This window comes from Stenella coeruleoalba, assembly GCF_951394435.1.
Source record: "Stenella coeruleoalba genome assembly, chromosome: 3".
Classification (NCBI taxonomy): domain Eukaryota; kingdom Metazoa; phylum Chordata; class Mammalia; order Artiodactyla; family Delphinidae; genus Stenella; species Stenella coeruleoalba.
The window spans coordinates 96,505,888-96,518,761 of NC_137148.1; the positions used below are offsets into that span (position 1 = coordinate 96,505,888).

The 12,874-nt window shown below is 36.6% G+C and overlaps 1 protein-coding gene across 8 annotated transcripts in view; it reads right to left on the reverse strand.

The window, feature by feature from the left end:
• The window catches only part of LOC307183717 (uncharacterized protein), a 548,184-nt gene that overhangs the window by 111,218 nt on the left and 424,092 nt on the right, over nt 1-12,874 (reverse strand). The window contains exon 4 of one of the 8 annotated variants that reach the window (XM_079916641.1): nt 858-1,679. The exons of the other annotated variants lie outside the window; for them this stretch is intronic. Within the exon in view, the coding sequence (XP_079772767.1) occupies nt 1,676-1,679 (4 nt within the window). The 3' untranslated portion in view covers nt 858-1,675. Of the gene's footprint in view, nt 1-857; nt 1,680-12,874 lie in introns of those variants that run through there. 8 annotated transcript variants of the gene reach the window in all.

A 12,874-nucleotide genomic window follows, 5' to 3' on the forward strand; every position in this document is an offset into this window, starting at 1 on the left:
CTAGTTGTTTGTCATGGGGTGTCCAGCTGTCCCACAATGGAGCTTCCTGCTCGTTGAGTGGAGCTGGGTCTTATCATTGAGATGGAGGTCTCTGGGAGAGCTCTCACTGATTGATATTACATGGGGCTGGGAGGTCTCTGGTGGTCCAGTGTCCTGAACTCAGCTCTCCCACCTCAGAGGCCCAGGCCTGACACCTGACTAGAGCACCAAAACCCATCAGCCACACAGCTCAGAAGAAAAGGGAGAAAAAAAGAAAGAAAAAATAATAATAAATATAATAAAGTTATTAAAATTAAAAAAAGTTTAAATATATTATTGAAATAAATAAAAGGAGTAATAAAAAAATAAGAGAGCAACCAAACCAATAAGCACATCCACCAATGATAACAAGCACTAAAAACTAAACTATGACAAACATATAAATCAGTAACTAGTGTGTCACATACAGCAAACCCCAAGTCTACAGTTGCTCCCAAAGTCCACTGCCTCAATTTTGGGATGATTTGTTGCCTATTCAGGTATTCCACAGATGCAGGGTACATCAAGTTGATTGTGGAGATATAATCCACTGCTCCTGAGGCTGCTGGGAGAGATCTCCCTTTCTCTTCTTTGTTCACACAGCTCCTAGCGTTCAGCTTTGGATTTGGCCCGGGCTCTGCGTGTAGGTCACCCTCTGCCATCTCTTCTTTGCCCAGATAGCAGGCAGTTAAAGGAGTGGCTGATTAGGGGGCTCTGGCTCACTCAGGCTCGGGGGAGGGAAGGGTACACAATGTGGCGCGAGCCTGCATGATGTTGCAACAGCCTGAGGCACACTCTGTATTCTTCTGGGAAAGTTGTCCCTGGATCACAGGACCCTGGCAGTGGCAGGCTTCACAGTCTCCTGGGAGGGGAGGTGTGGATAGTGACCTGTGCTTGCACACAGGATTCCTGGTGGCTGCAGCAGCAGCCTTAGCGTTTCATGCCCGTTTCTGGTGTCTGGGCTGATAGCCGTGGCTTAGGCCCGTCTCTGAAGCTAGTTTAGGCAGTGCTCTGAATCTCCTCTCCTTGCACACCCCAAAACAATGGTCTCTTGACTCTTAGGCACTTCCAGAATTTTTCCTGGATTCCCTCCAGGTTAGCTGTGGCGCACTAGCCCGCTTTGGGCTGTATTCATGCAGCCAACACTAGTCCTCTCCCTGGACATCTGACCTCCGAAGCCCGATCCTCAGCTCCCAGCCCCGCCCATCCCGGCAGGTGAGCAGACAAGCCTCTCGGGCTGGTGAGTGCCGGTCGGCACCGATCGTCTGTGCGGGAATCTCTCCGCTTTGCGCTCCGCACCCCTGTTGCTGCGCTCTCCTCCGTGGCTCAGAAGCTTCCCCCCCGCCACTCGCTGTCTCCACCACTGAAAGGTCTTCCTAGTGTGTGGAAACTTTTCCTCCTTCACAGCTCCCTCCCAAGGGGCAGGTCCTGTCCCTTTTCTTTTGTCTCTGTTTTTTCTTTTTTCTTTTGCCCTACCCAGGTACGTGGGGAGTTTCTTGCCCTTGGGAAATCTGAGGTTTCTGCCAGCATTCAGTAGCTGTTCTGTAGGAGTTGTTCCACATGCAGATGTATTTTTGATGTATTTGTGGGGAGGAAGGTGATCTCCGCGTTTTACTCCTCCGGCATCTTTAAGGTGCTCCAGAAAGTTGCTTTTTAATCACCTATAATACAGTCATGTGGAGGTAACTACATTTAGTGTGTGTGTGACTCTTTTTTTGCTTTCAGTTATGTTAACTGTAATTACCTATATTGATGTACACTGCCTTTTCACTCAATATTTTGAAATTGACATTAAGTCAACTTTGAAATTTATTTAAAAAGGTAACATTAATGTTATGTAAGCATGTAACTTAATTTAACAACTCTCATTTTTCCAACATAATTATCTTACTGACTGTAAATAACACTAATTAATATACATATAAATATATCCTTGTGAACATCTCTCATTATTAATAGGAAACATATCTGGCAATAAAATCATGAGGTAAAGAATAGGTTTTTAAAACATTTAATTATTTTTAATTTCACTATATGAAATTTAGAAAATACAAAAAGTACAAAGAATTTGAACACACCTAGTTTAAAGTTATTTTTGAATGCACATATCATTTCTAAAGATATTTAAATTAATAACATATATGCTAATTTCTTGACAAACATTGTAGGTAAAGAATGGAAAAATATTGATAATTTCATAGAATATTAAATATTTTGCAAAATATTTTTTTTTTTTTAGTGGGCAAGTACATTTCTCTCATATGTTCACAATTAGACTAGTCCTGCTCCAATCACAGACTGTTTTGACTCTTATGTTTTAAACTTTGGCATTGTATTTCCTATTAGAATCTTTTTTCAAAATAATAGTTATTCTAACAGATGAACTATTGTAAACATAAAGCAATATTGAGCAAAATTAACCTTTTTGTTTTTAATTTAACTTACCAAAATGATTTCAAATTTAATGAAGGATTTATCGTATTACAATACTGAGCCTTCAACTTTGATATATACTTAATTTTCTTCTTTTTTATTCTTACTAAGTTTTCATTTTTTGTCATATTTATTTTGGTATCATTTATTCTTCTTTTCTTTTTGAAATATATATAATTTAGTTTTGCTAATTTGTGAATGGAATTTTTCATTTCAATAATTTCCCAGAGGGTTATTACTATTTTAACTAAGTCTGAAATATCCGTATTTATGTTGTCTCTTCTACACTAGACACATAATTCTTAAGTGGTTAATTCTTAATTATATTTAAATAGTATTTGAAATAATGTATTTTTCTCATCTTCTACAACTTGTATACCTCTGTTACTGCTTCCTGACTTGCTTTCTTTATAACTTCTAAGACAATATTAAATAATAATTTTGATAGCAGATGTACTTGGCTTATTACTGCTATTAATGGAAATGATGAGTTTTGGATCATTGTATATAATAGTGACAGTATTTTGGGATAAATATAATTTATTATATTAAAGAATACCCATCATTCCTAATTTATTAAGACTTTTTAAAGAATCAGAAATAGTTCAAGGGTCTTTTAAACATTCATTAGTAAAGTCAATGTAGTAATATAACCAATAACTGATTTATATTAAAATATTCTCAAACCAACATTGTTTTAATAGATTAAAAACTTACATTCTGGATTCCCAGATATTGAAAGACAATAGTGGCCTCCAAGATACTCATCTTTCAATAATCCCTTCAAAAACAATACAAATCAGGGGCTTCCCTGGTGGCACAGTGGTTGGGAGTCTGCCTGCCAATGCAGGGGATACGAGTTCAAGCCCTGGTCTGGGAGAATCCCACATGCCACGGAGCAACTAAGCCCATGCACCACAACTACTGAGGCTGTGCTCTACAGCCCATGAGCCACAACTGATGAAGCCCATGAGCAACTAAGCCCATGCACCACAACTACTGAGGCTGTGCTCTACAGCCCATGAGCCACAACTGCCGAGCCAGTGCTCTGCAGAGAGAAGCCGCCATGAGGAGGAGCCTGCTCATCGCAACAAAGAGTAGCCCCCACTTGCTGCAACTAGAGAAAGCCTGTGTGCAGCAGTGAAGACCCAACACAGGCAAAAATAAATAAATTTATAAAAAATATAATAATAATAAATTAAAAAACAAAAAAATACAAAACCAAGAAAAAAAATTCTATACAAAAAGCATGCCTTCAGCATAACTGAATATAGAAAATGTCTGAACATCAAAATAAAATAACTAAAAAGAGAAAAATCTGTACATCCTAGATGTGCATGATCTTACATCTTCCCGCTTCACCTTGTCCCTGCCACAAGCCATTGTGGAAGGCAAAGCCGATTCTAACATATATACATTACTATATATAAAGTAGATAATCAGCAAGGACCTACTGTAAACACAGGGACCTATACTCAATACTCTGTCATAACCTATATGGGAAAAGAGTCTGAAAAAGAATGGATATATGTATATGTATAACTGAATCACTTAGCTGTACACCTGAAACTAATACAACATTGTAAATCAACTATACTCTAATACAAAATACAAATAAACTTAAAAAAATAAATTGATAAATCTCTATCCAGATTAACCATGAAAGAAGAGAAAAGATGTATATTAATAGTATCAGAATTGAGAGAGGTGACATCACTACAGGTTCAGGTCATGGTCCTAATGTGGAATAGGGTAGAAAAATATGAATTGTGGAAAAGTAAGGAGAAGCCTTTGAGGTTGGACTAAAATTGGAGATATTAGTATGAAGTCATAGTTAAATTTCTCAGCTCTGTCCCTGGAAAGACCCTAGAAGCAATGACCTGCAAGTATCAATGAGCTCACATAGCACCCAGATCTTGGTTTCAAAATAAGTATTTAAAAGGCTATTGCAGAGTTTTTGACTGACAAACAGATTGCATAGAAAAAAGCATAATATAACTGACACAAGACTGATTAACAGAACACATTATTTGGACATGTTCATTAAGCATAGAAACCAACCCGAATAGTTTCTAGAGACCCCGTCCACCCCGCAGTTCTTAGCACTAGATTCCCAACCATGACCACTGGGTCACTGACTTAGAGTAAAACAATTTTAAATATTACAAAAATGTCCACAGCCACCTCTCATAATTAAATCCCCAAAATAAATTTGCAAGACTGAATAAAGGCCACAGTGTTCTGTAACTTCTGAATGAGATTCACATTTTCTTTTATTTTTTAAACAAATGTTCATCTTTTTTTTTTTTTTTTTTTTTTTTTTTTTGTGGTACTCGGGCCTCTCACTGTTGTGGCCTCTCCCGTTGCGGAGCACAGGCTCTGGATGCGCAGGCTCAGCGGCCATGGCTCACGGGCCCAGCTGCTCCACGGCATGTGAGATCTTCCCGGACCGGGGCACGAACCCGTGTCCCCTGCATCGGCAGGCGGACTCTCAACCACTGCGCCACCAGGGAAGCCCACAAATGTTCATCTTATCCATTTAATCTGTTCATGGTGATAAACTTATGTATATGTCAGTTTGCCTTTGCATTTATCATGTCTGTTCCCAGGAGACAAGAGCCATGTTGTTAAATTGATCCATCTACTACTCAGCACAACAGATAATTATTTTTTTTTTCCTTGAGGTACACTGGCCTCACTGCTGTGGCCTCTCCCGTTGCGGAGCACAGGCTCTGGACGCGCAGGCTCAGCGGCCATGGCTCACGGGCCCAGCCGCCCCGCGGCATGTGGGATCTTCCCGGACCAGGGCACGAACCCGTGTCCCCTGCATCGGCAGGCGGACTCTCAACCACTGCGCCACCAGGGAAGCCCACAACAGATAATTTAATGAATTTTGCATTAATGATAATGAGAGTTTAAAAACACTACTAAATTGTCAGTTCACAGATTTGCCTCCTCTTGCTTCTGATGGTCATTGCATTGATGGTGATGAACAGATGGTATGTGGAGAATTGTAAGCTATTTCCCAGAGATACTCTTTCTCAGTTTACTTCAGCCTCAAACATCATGTAACCTTATGGTTTTTTTCTAATGATACATCACACCAAGCATTCCATTAAATTCTACTAGCTTTTAAAAATCCTATCAACAAAATATAATAGTGATCAAGAACAAAATGTTAAAAACATAATTATCATATGAATTCATAGTGAGCATGTGTCAAAGTTTTGTTTGACTCATTAATTATGGGCCAACAGAATGACAAAAATGGTTCAAGAGAGAATACAAAAAGACAGACATATAATAAGTGAAAAAAATTTGGAAAAAAAGAGTTTAGATTTTTTTAAATGATTAATAAAATCATAACCTTGGAAATTATCTTCTCTATAAGACAAATCAATAGCATCACCACTGCACAAAAATAGCTTGCAGATTATCTATTTTCTCCAAGTTAATCTCTAACTTTAAAGAATCTGGGTCCTGATTAATAGTAAACGTTAAGTCAAATAAGTCACATTCCCTTAGAAATTCAGATGACCTAGTTTGATAGTTAGCACTCTAGTATGACACTGAAAGAAGATAAAGTCCTTTCTGCCTTATTTCCAGGTTTTAGTTAAGTTTCTTTCACAAAATGTTGTTTATTTTTAGTATTAAATACAACATATATTAATGACCTGTATAATATACAACAAAATACTTCTCTAAATTCTCAGAAAATCAAATTACTTTCTTTTTGGCCATGCCACTCCCTACCCACTGGACTGCCAGGGAATTCCCTCAAATTACCTTCTAATAGTTTAATTTTTCAAACTATATTTCTAACCTTTATACCCATAGGTCCCAGAAACGGGAAGTATACAGTAAAAAGGCACAATTTTCTATTTCCAAATACATGCATACAATACACACACATACTCACATATATGCAAACACATACTGGTATGAATATAAGTTTCCACTTTGTGGGGGGGATACTTTATAACCTTAATCTAGTCAAGGAAGTGAAACAGTAAAAGTGAAGCTGAGAATAATATCTGATTGATGTCCATTTGGCAGTGTAATATACAATACCTCTTTGATGAGTATGCAGGTACCACTAGATGGTTCCCAATTTCTTATATTCAGGAGACTTATTGAAAAATTAGAATTTACACTTGGTCCACAGTTTTAGAAAATACTTCTAGAAACAGTGCTTTTGCATTCTCTGTAGCTGAATTACTTGATATTTACAGCTATTTTTAATATAAAGAAAATTGATTTTTCCAATTGCTCTTGATGTTTCTGAAATGCTATCCCCACACTACTTTTCTAATATTATTTGTAGCTATGTTCTGTTTTCCTGAACACATTTGAATGTACATGTTTTTCCTCAATGATGTAAATTCATTTGTTATGATAGTAGCTGCATGTATGGGTCACTGGCATGATTTGGTTCATTTATTTCCTTGATCGCTTAGATTTATGTTTGCATTTATTCGGAAAGGGAACACATGATTCCAAAACTGTTACAAGGAGGAATATGTTCAATGTTTAGTTTAGGATACTAATCTTGAGCGAATTCCATTAAATTACTGTCATAATAAATCACTTGCTGCTTTTTGAACCTGATCAGAACTAAACAGTGCAGCTATTGAGCAATTTCAAGTTTCAGACATTTCAGGACATTGGAAATGGTGTACTGCTTTTCTGTTATGTCAGGTGGTATGAAAGTGCATTAACTTCCATAAGATATATTTAATACATGAATAAAGAATATGTTCAAAGCCTCAAATTAGTTTTCATTAGCTCTCAGAAAACTAGGAAGCTTTAAGTCATCTTATTGCTGATCAGACTTTTAGAAAAAAGACCTCTCTCTTAGTTATTACATGTTTTGTTAGCTAGGCACCATTTGATCCTTTTTTTGTAACCTACCAAAACTACATTTATAATAAAACACTCTTAAATGTAAAGTGTCTGTATAGACTCTCTAACACAACAGTACTAATCTGCAAAGACTTCGAAATCACATCTACTCTGTTTTCAGCAATTGAGCTATTACTGACTGACATTACAAGACTCTATATACAAGAGTGTATATAAAGTGAACTATATGCATCCAAAGAACATTTACAAAACTGGAATTTACTTTAGGCTGCAATTAAAGCATTCATTATTTAAAAAGTCAGAAATAATACACATAACTTCTGAATCCACCTATCTGCAAAACCTGACATTAATGGCTAGATGGAGAAGTTTGTTTAATTCAATCTCTTGGAAACATAAACATAAAATGCTAGAGGTAGGTTACTTAATATATAAGCCACTACCCTCCACGTGACTATTTAAATTTAAATCAATTAAAATTAAATAGCATTAAAAATTGAGTTCTTCAGTCACACTGGCCACATTTGAAGTATGCACTAGCCACATATGTCTAGTAGCTGTAATATTGTACAGGAAGGTGATATGAAATATGCAAATGCAGAGCATTTCATCACTGCTAAATGTTTTATTACACAGTGCTGGGCTAGAGCAGCCAGTATTCACTTCTCTATTAGACTGACTCTAATAATGTGTAGACTAATTTTTATTCCGATTTTATCTATATCAGGTGAATATTTGAACAGAGCCATAATCTATGCTTACAAGATAAATACATTTATTTTTATCAATTTAGTAGAAAAAAGCCTTACTACTTTTTTGCATGTTTTTTCCTGGCAAGAATTGAAAATGATATATTAAAATTTCCTACTAATTGTCTTCCTGTTAATTTCCACTTGCGTGTTTAACAGTCTTTCCTTAAATGGTATATCACCAATTTATTCACTGCATAGAGGCTGAAAGCTATAATATCTTCTGATTGACTTGTAACTTTCATTAATTAAAAAAATCATCCTTGCCCTATCTCTCTTTAAAAAAAAATTCCAAAATGAGTATGATGCTATCCTTGGTTGAGAAAAATGATATATAGCAAAAAAAAAAAAAAAAATTGGAAAACAATGTTTTATTTTCTTTTATTTCCTGTTGTGTCTTGGTTAGAATCCAGTTTTTAATTCTACTAGCGTATAGGGGGAAAAATGTGTGCTTAATACTCCACACGACTGTGCCAGCTTAATTTCTCCCTGCTTCCACACCTGCGACCAGGGTTTAAATTAAATTGTATGATTCACTATTTCCCAAACATATACTGAGTTTCCTGCCTATCTGCTTTTTATCCTTTCCAGAATTTCTACCTCATTCCACTCCATCTTTAAAATTACTCCAGATTTTAACATTCCTAATATACATTGAGTCACTTTTATTCCTGTAATTCACTTATTTATTCTTCTACCCCATTAACTTCTTGAGAGTGGGAGTTTATAGATTACTGGTCTATATATAAGTATATATTAGATGCTTAGTATATATTAGGCAGATTTAATTAACTTACAAAATGTCAATCAACAATGAAATATGGTTGTTATCTTTCAAAACAGGAAACTTAAGGAAGATACTAGGAACTTTTTACTTGACAAAAACATAGAAAAATATACAAAGAATACTAGGAATAATATAACAGTTTTTATACCTGCTAATCAACCCCAAATTAAAGAATGTTATTATTTTGCCATATTTTCTCCAGATCTTTCGTTTTTAAACAAATCATATATATTCAATTGGATTACCTTTTACACCTTCTCCAGACTCATTTTCCTTCATCCATCCTTCCCCTTTTAAGGTTAACTATTATACCAAAAACTCTCTTTTAGAAGTGATTTGTCCATGTGTACATACAATCATTTATGTTAATACTTTTCAAGATTTTAGTTCTAAATCGATGGCTTTGCTTACCATTTAGAACACTGAAACATCAAAGAATACTTCTTAAACAAGTAGCTTATTATTTTTGCTATATTTTGTTTCTGAACTCTTTTAAAATTAAGTTAAAGAAGAAAATCACATGCCTTTGTAAGAGCTTTTTTTTAAAAAGAAAAATCCTTTTCAGTGACTTCACAGATAAACACCGGCTGCCAATTTCACTTGCAGGATAATTGATCCAAATTATCTAATCCAAAGCTCTTTGAAAAATGAAAACTTCAGTGGATCCTTAGCAATGTCATTGATTAAAGGTCCAGGTCTAACTGGACCTGGACTGTGCCCTTGAAAGCTGCATGGAGTGTTTCTTTAAGAACCTCATGACTGAATCAGTATATTAGGAGCGCAATTATAGAGGATATTTTAGTAGCACAACACTGTGCTAGGTGTTGGGAATAGAATAAGACAACGGAGATACTGGTGAATAATACGTGACCTTGCGTAATTAAATCTAGAAGAGTGTTCTGCAAACTATAAATCCTATTGGATTTGTGAGTAAAAACAGATCAATGAGACCTGAAGTAACAGAAAAATATCTAATGAGAGAGAGAGAGATTTGCAGAGTGAATAGGACTTGCATATGTTACAGCAAGAAGAGCATTCCTGGCAATGGAATGCCCTAACTGTAGTGGTGGGTGGGTATTGGAGAATAGTGGAAATAAGTATGGATTGAAACACAAGGGAGAATATAATAGAATTCCACATAAACTCTCTTTGGTCTTTAAAAGTCCTTGACTTTTATGATTCCCTTCTTTCTGGTCATGACCTTGATTAACCAATAATGATAAGCTCTTAACACATCTGTATCCCTCTCTTTCACTTTTTAAGAAAAAGGCTTACAAAATTATAAGGATATTTTAATGTCAGGTGATAGAGAACTAAGTTGAATCCAAACTGTAGATGAAAATAATCTTTAAGGGTGGGTTTCCTTACAACCATTCCACCAGATGTGTTAGAGGAACACTCACAAATTTATTAGGAAGAGAAATGAGGCGTAAAGAAATAAAGTGGTTCAGCCATCAGCAAACAGTGCTTCTGGGACAGAGTGGAAGAGAATCCTAAGGTTCGAAGAAACATTCAGAGGTCATCAACGGCCATTCTCATCTGACTGCTAACTGTGTTATTCAGTGCCCCCCAGAGGAGAATTTTCTATGTCCTTTTTCACTAACCTCTCAAAAGTTTAATATGTCTATGTTAGTTATCTCTTCCAGGACTGTTCCTGTCTGACTTCGGCCCACTTAGAGTGAACTTCTCTCCAACAGACATGTTTCCAAGTATTTTTACTTGCTTGTACATGAAGCACAGTGCTGCTAGTTTTATTCATTTCCAATGAAAATTTTAAAACCATGTCTGCTACAAAGTGAGGAGGCTTTAATAATAGCTCTTTTTTAGACTTTAAGAAATGAAATAAGGTGTCATAAAGTTACCACACACAGAATCTGAATTTAAGTGGCCTATCTTAAATACTTTGTTTCTCTTCAGGGTAGTGTGTTCATACGTCTCCCGTGCTCCATGCTGAAAAGCAGTTGAGTTGACAAGAAAAATACATGTCACCCCAGTAGAAGTCACAGACCATCACTCTATTGGTCTACTCCAGATTTCTGTACCATCTCACCTCCAACACTAAAGAGTGTGTTTCAGGTCCTCTTGGGGTTAGGGGGTGGTGGGGAAGTATGATACCATTATGACAAGTTTCAGAAGCTTTCAGAACCACGTTTCACAAAATTGCAAAACAAGCATTTTCCAACGTGATGTACTTCTGTTCACATTTTAAGTATGATGGCAGCATGACGTGGTCATAGGTTGCTGAAGTCGATAATTCAATGAGAGATCTATGAAAGAGAACTCTTCTAGATCACCTTCTAAAGAGGACTTTCTTAATTGAGTAGGAAAAAAATCGTAAGATTTCCTTTCCTGGGTTTTCCTCTAATCATACATTTAATGTCATTGGAGATACTTAATAGGAAAAAGAAATGCCACCTTATAATTATATGCATACACTTTGATAACCACTGGTTAACACTACTTTGTACAAATATCAACTAGATGCCATTTTCTTTCACCTTCAAAGGGACATCACTCCAGCAATTTCCCCCTCTTGTGTTCGTATTTTCCCTTGCTGCTGGATCACTGCACAGAAAGACACCAGCTCCCAGCTACTTCAGGGTTTGCCTCAGTCGCAGAAAGCTGCCTTACCCAATCAAGCACGTGCTTCTCCCAGTGGGCACACATCCAAAGACCAATTGTGCCAGGTTATTAATACGTGGATGTTTAAGCCCAATGTAGGACACCCCTGACACTCCTATTATGTTCGTAGTGCTCTACAGGACTGCCCAAGACTTTTTTGAGCCTGCAACACAATTCAAATGCATCACAGTTCAAATCCATCCTCTACTCCACCTTGCGTTCTTCTTTTCCCTCCACAGATGTGAATCCCTAATAAATATCCAGAATGCCAAAGTCCATCTCAGTGTCTACTTATGTAAAACGCCATGCTGTGGTGTTCTTGTCAAAGTCACAATATGGTCTTCACGCTGTTAAATCCAATGGCCAATTTTCAGTTCTCATCTACTTGGACTAGTAATTGGCCTTTGGCCTCTCTCATGCCCTAAATTCTTCAGTCTATTCTCACATAACAACCAGAGCAATCCTTTTAAAATATAAGAAAATTCATCTCCCTCCTCTACTCAGGACTCTCCCATGTTTGCCAGCTCGATCTAAGCAGGAGTCAGAGTCTTTACAATTTCCTCCAAGGTTCAGTATGATAACTCCTTCACCCCCTAACCCTTTGACTGTATCCCCTAGTACTCTTCCTCTTGTTCATTTTGCTTCAGACACGTTAGTCTTATCACCGTTCCTTGATCTGTTATGATGCCAATCACGCCCCTATATATTGGCATATCCTAAATACGACTAGCCCCTTCATTTCCTTCAGTGCTGCAACATTGCCTTTGCAGAGAGATCTCATCTAACTACATTAATTATACCATCCCCTCCTGCCCTCCCTGCTTTCCTATTTCTTGTACCTTTTTTTTTTCCCATAGCATTTTTTACCATCTGACTCATAACGTGTTGATTTGGTTGTTTGTCTCCTCCCACTAAACAGTAAGTTCCATAAAGTAAGTTTGTTCACTATTATAATTACAGGATCCAAAATAATTTAATAAATTCAACAAATTTAACAAATAATCATTGAATGAGCAATTTAAGTAATGAATCAACTTCTGAGAGTGCAATGCATCTTCTTGGGAATAATAACAGCGCTACTTTGGGTGTAAAACATAGAGTAGTCTAATATTTTAGAATATGCTATAAATACACAGCAATGTCATATACCTCTGAGGTGAGTATATCTAGAACACTCACCTATTGTTTATTTGATATCCCTCCTGGGTAAATGCCTTTTCAAAGCTGTGGCAATTGGAAGAAGTACCAAACATCCTTTGGTTTTGGAACATTTCTAAGTTCCAGGGCTGTTCTGAATGCAGTCATTAAATACGGAAATGACAGTAAAGTTTTAAAACTAGATTTCTGTTTTAAGAATAGGTTAGGAGGTTCAGTCACTATGATAATCATTCTGACACATATT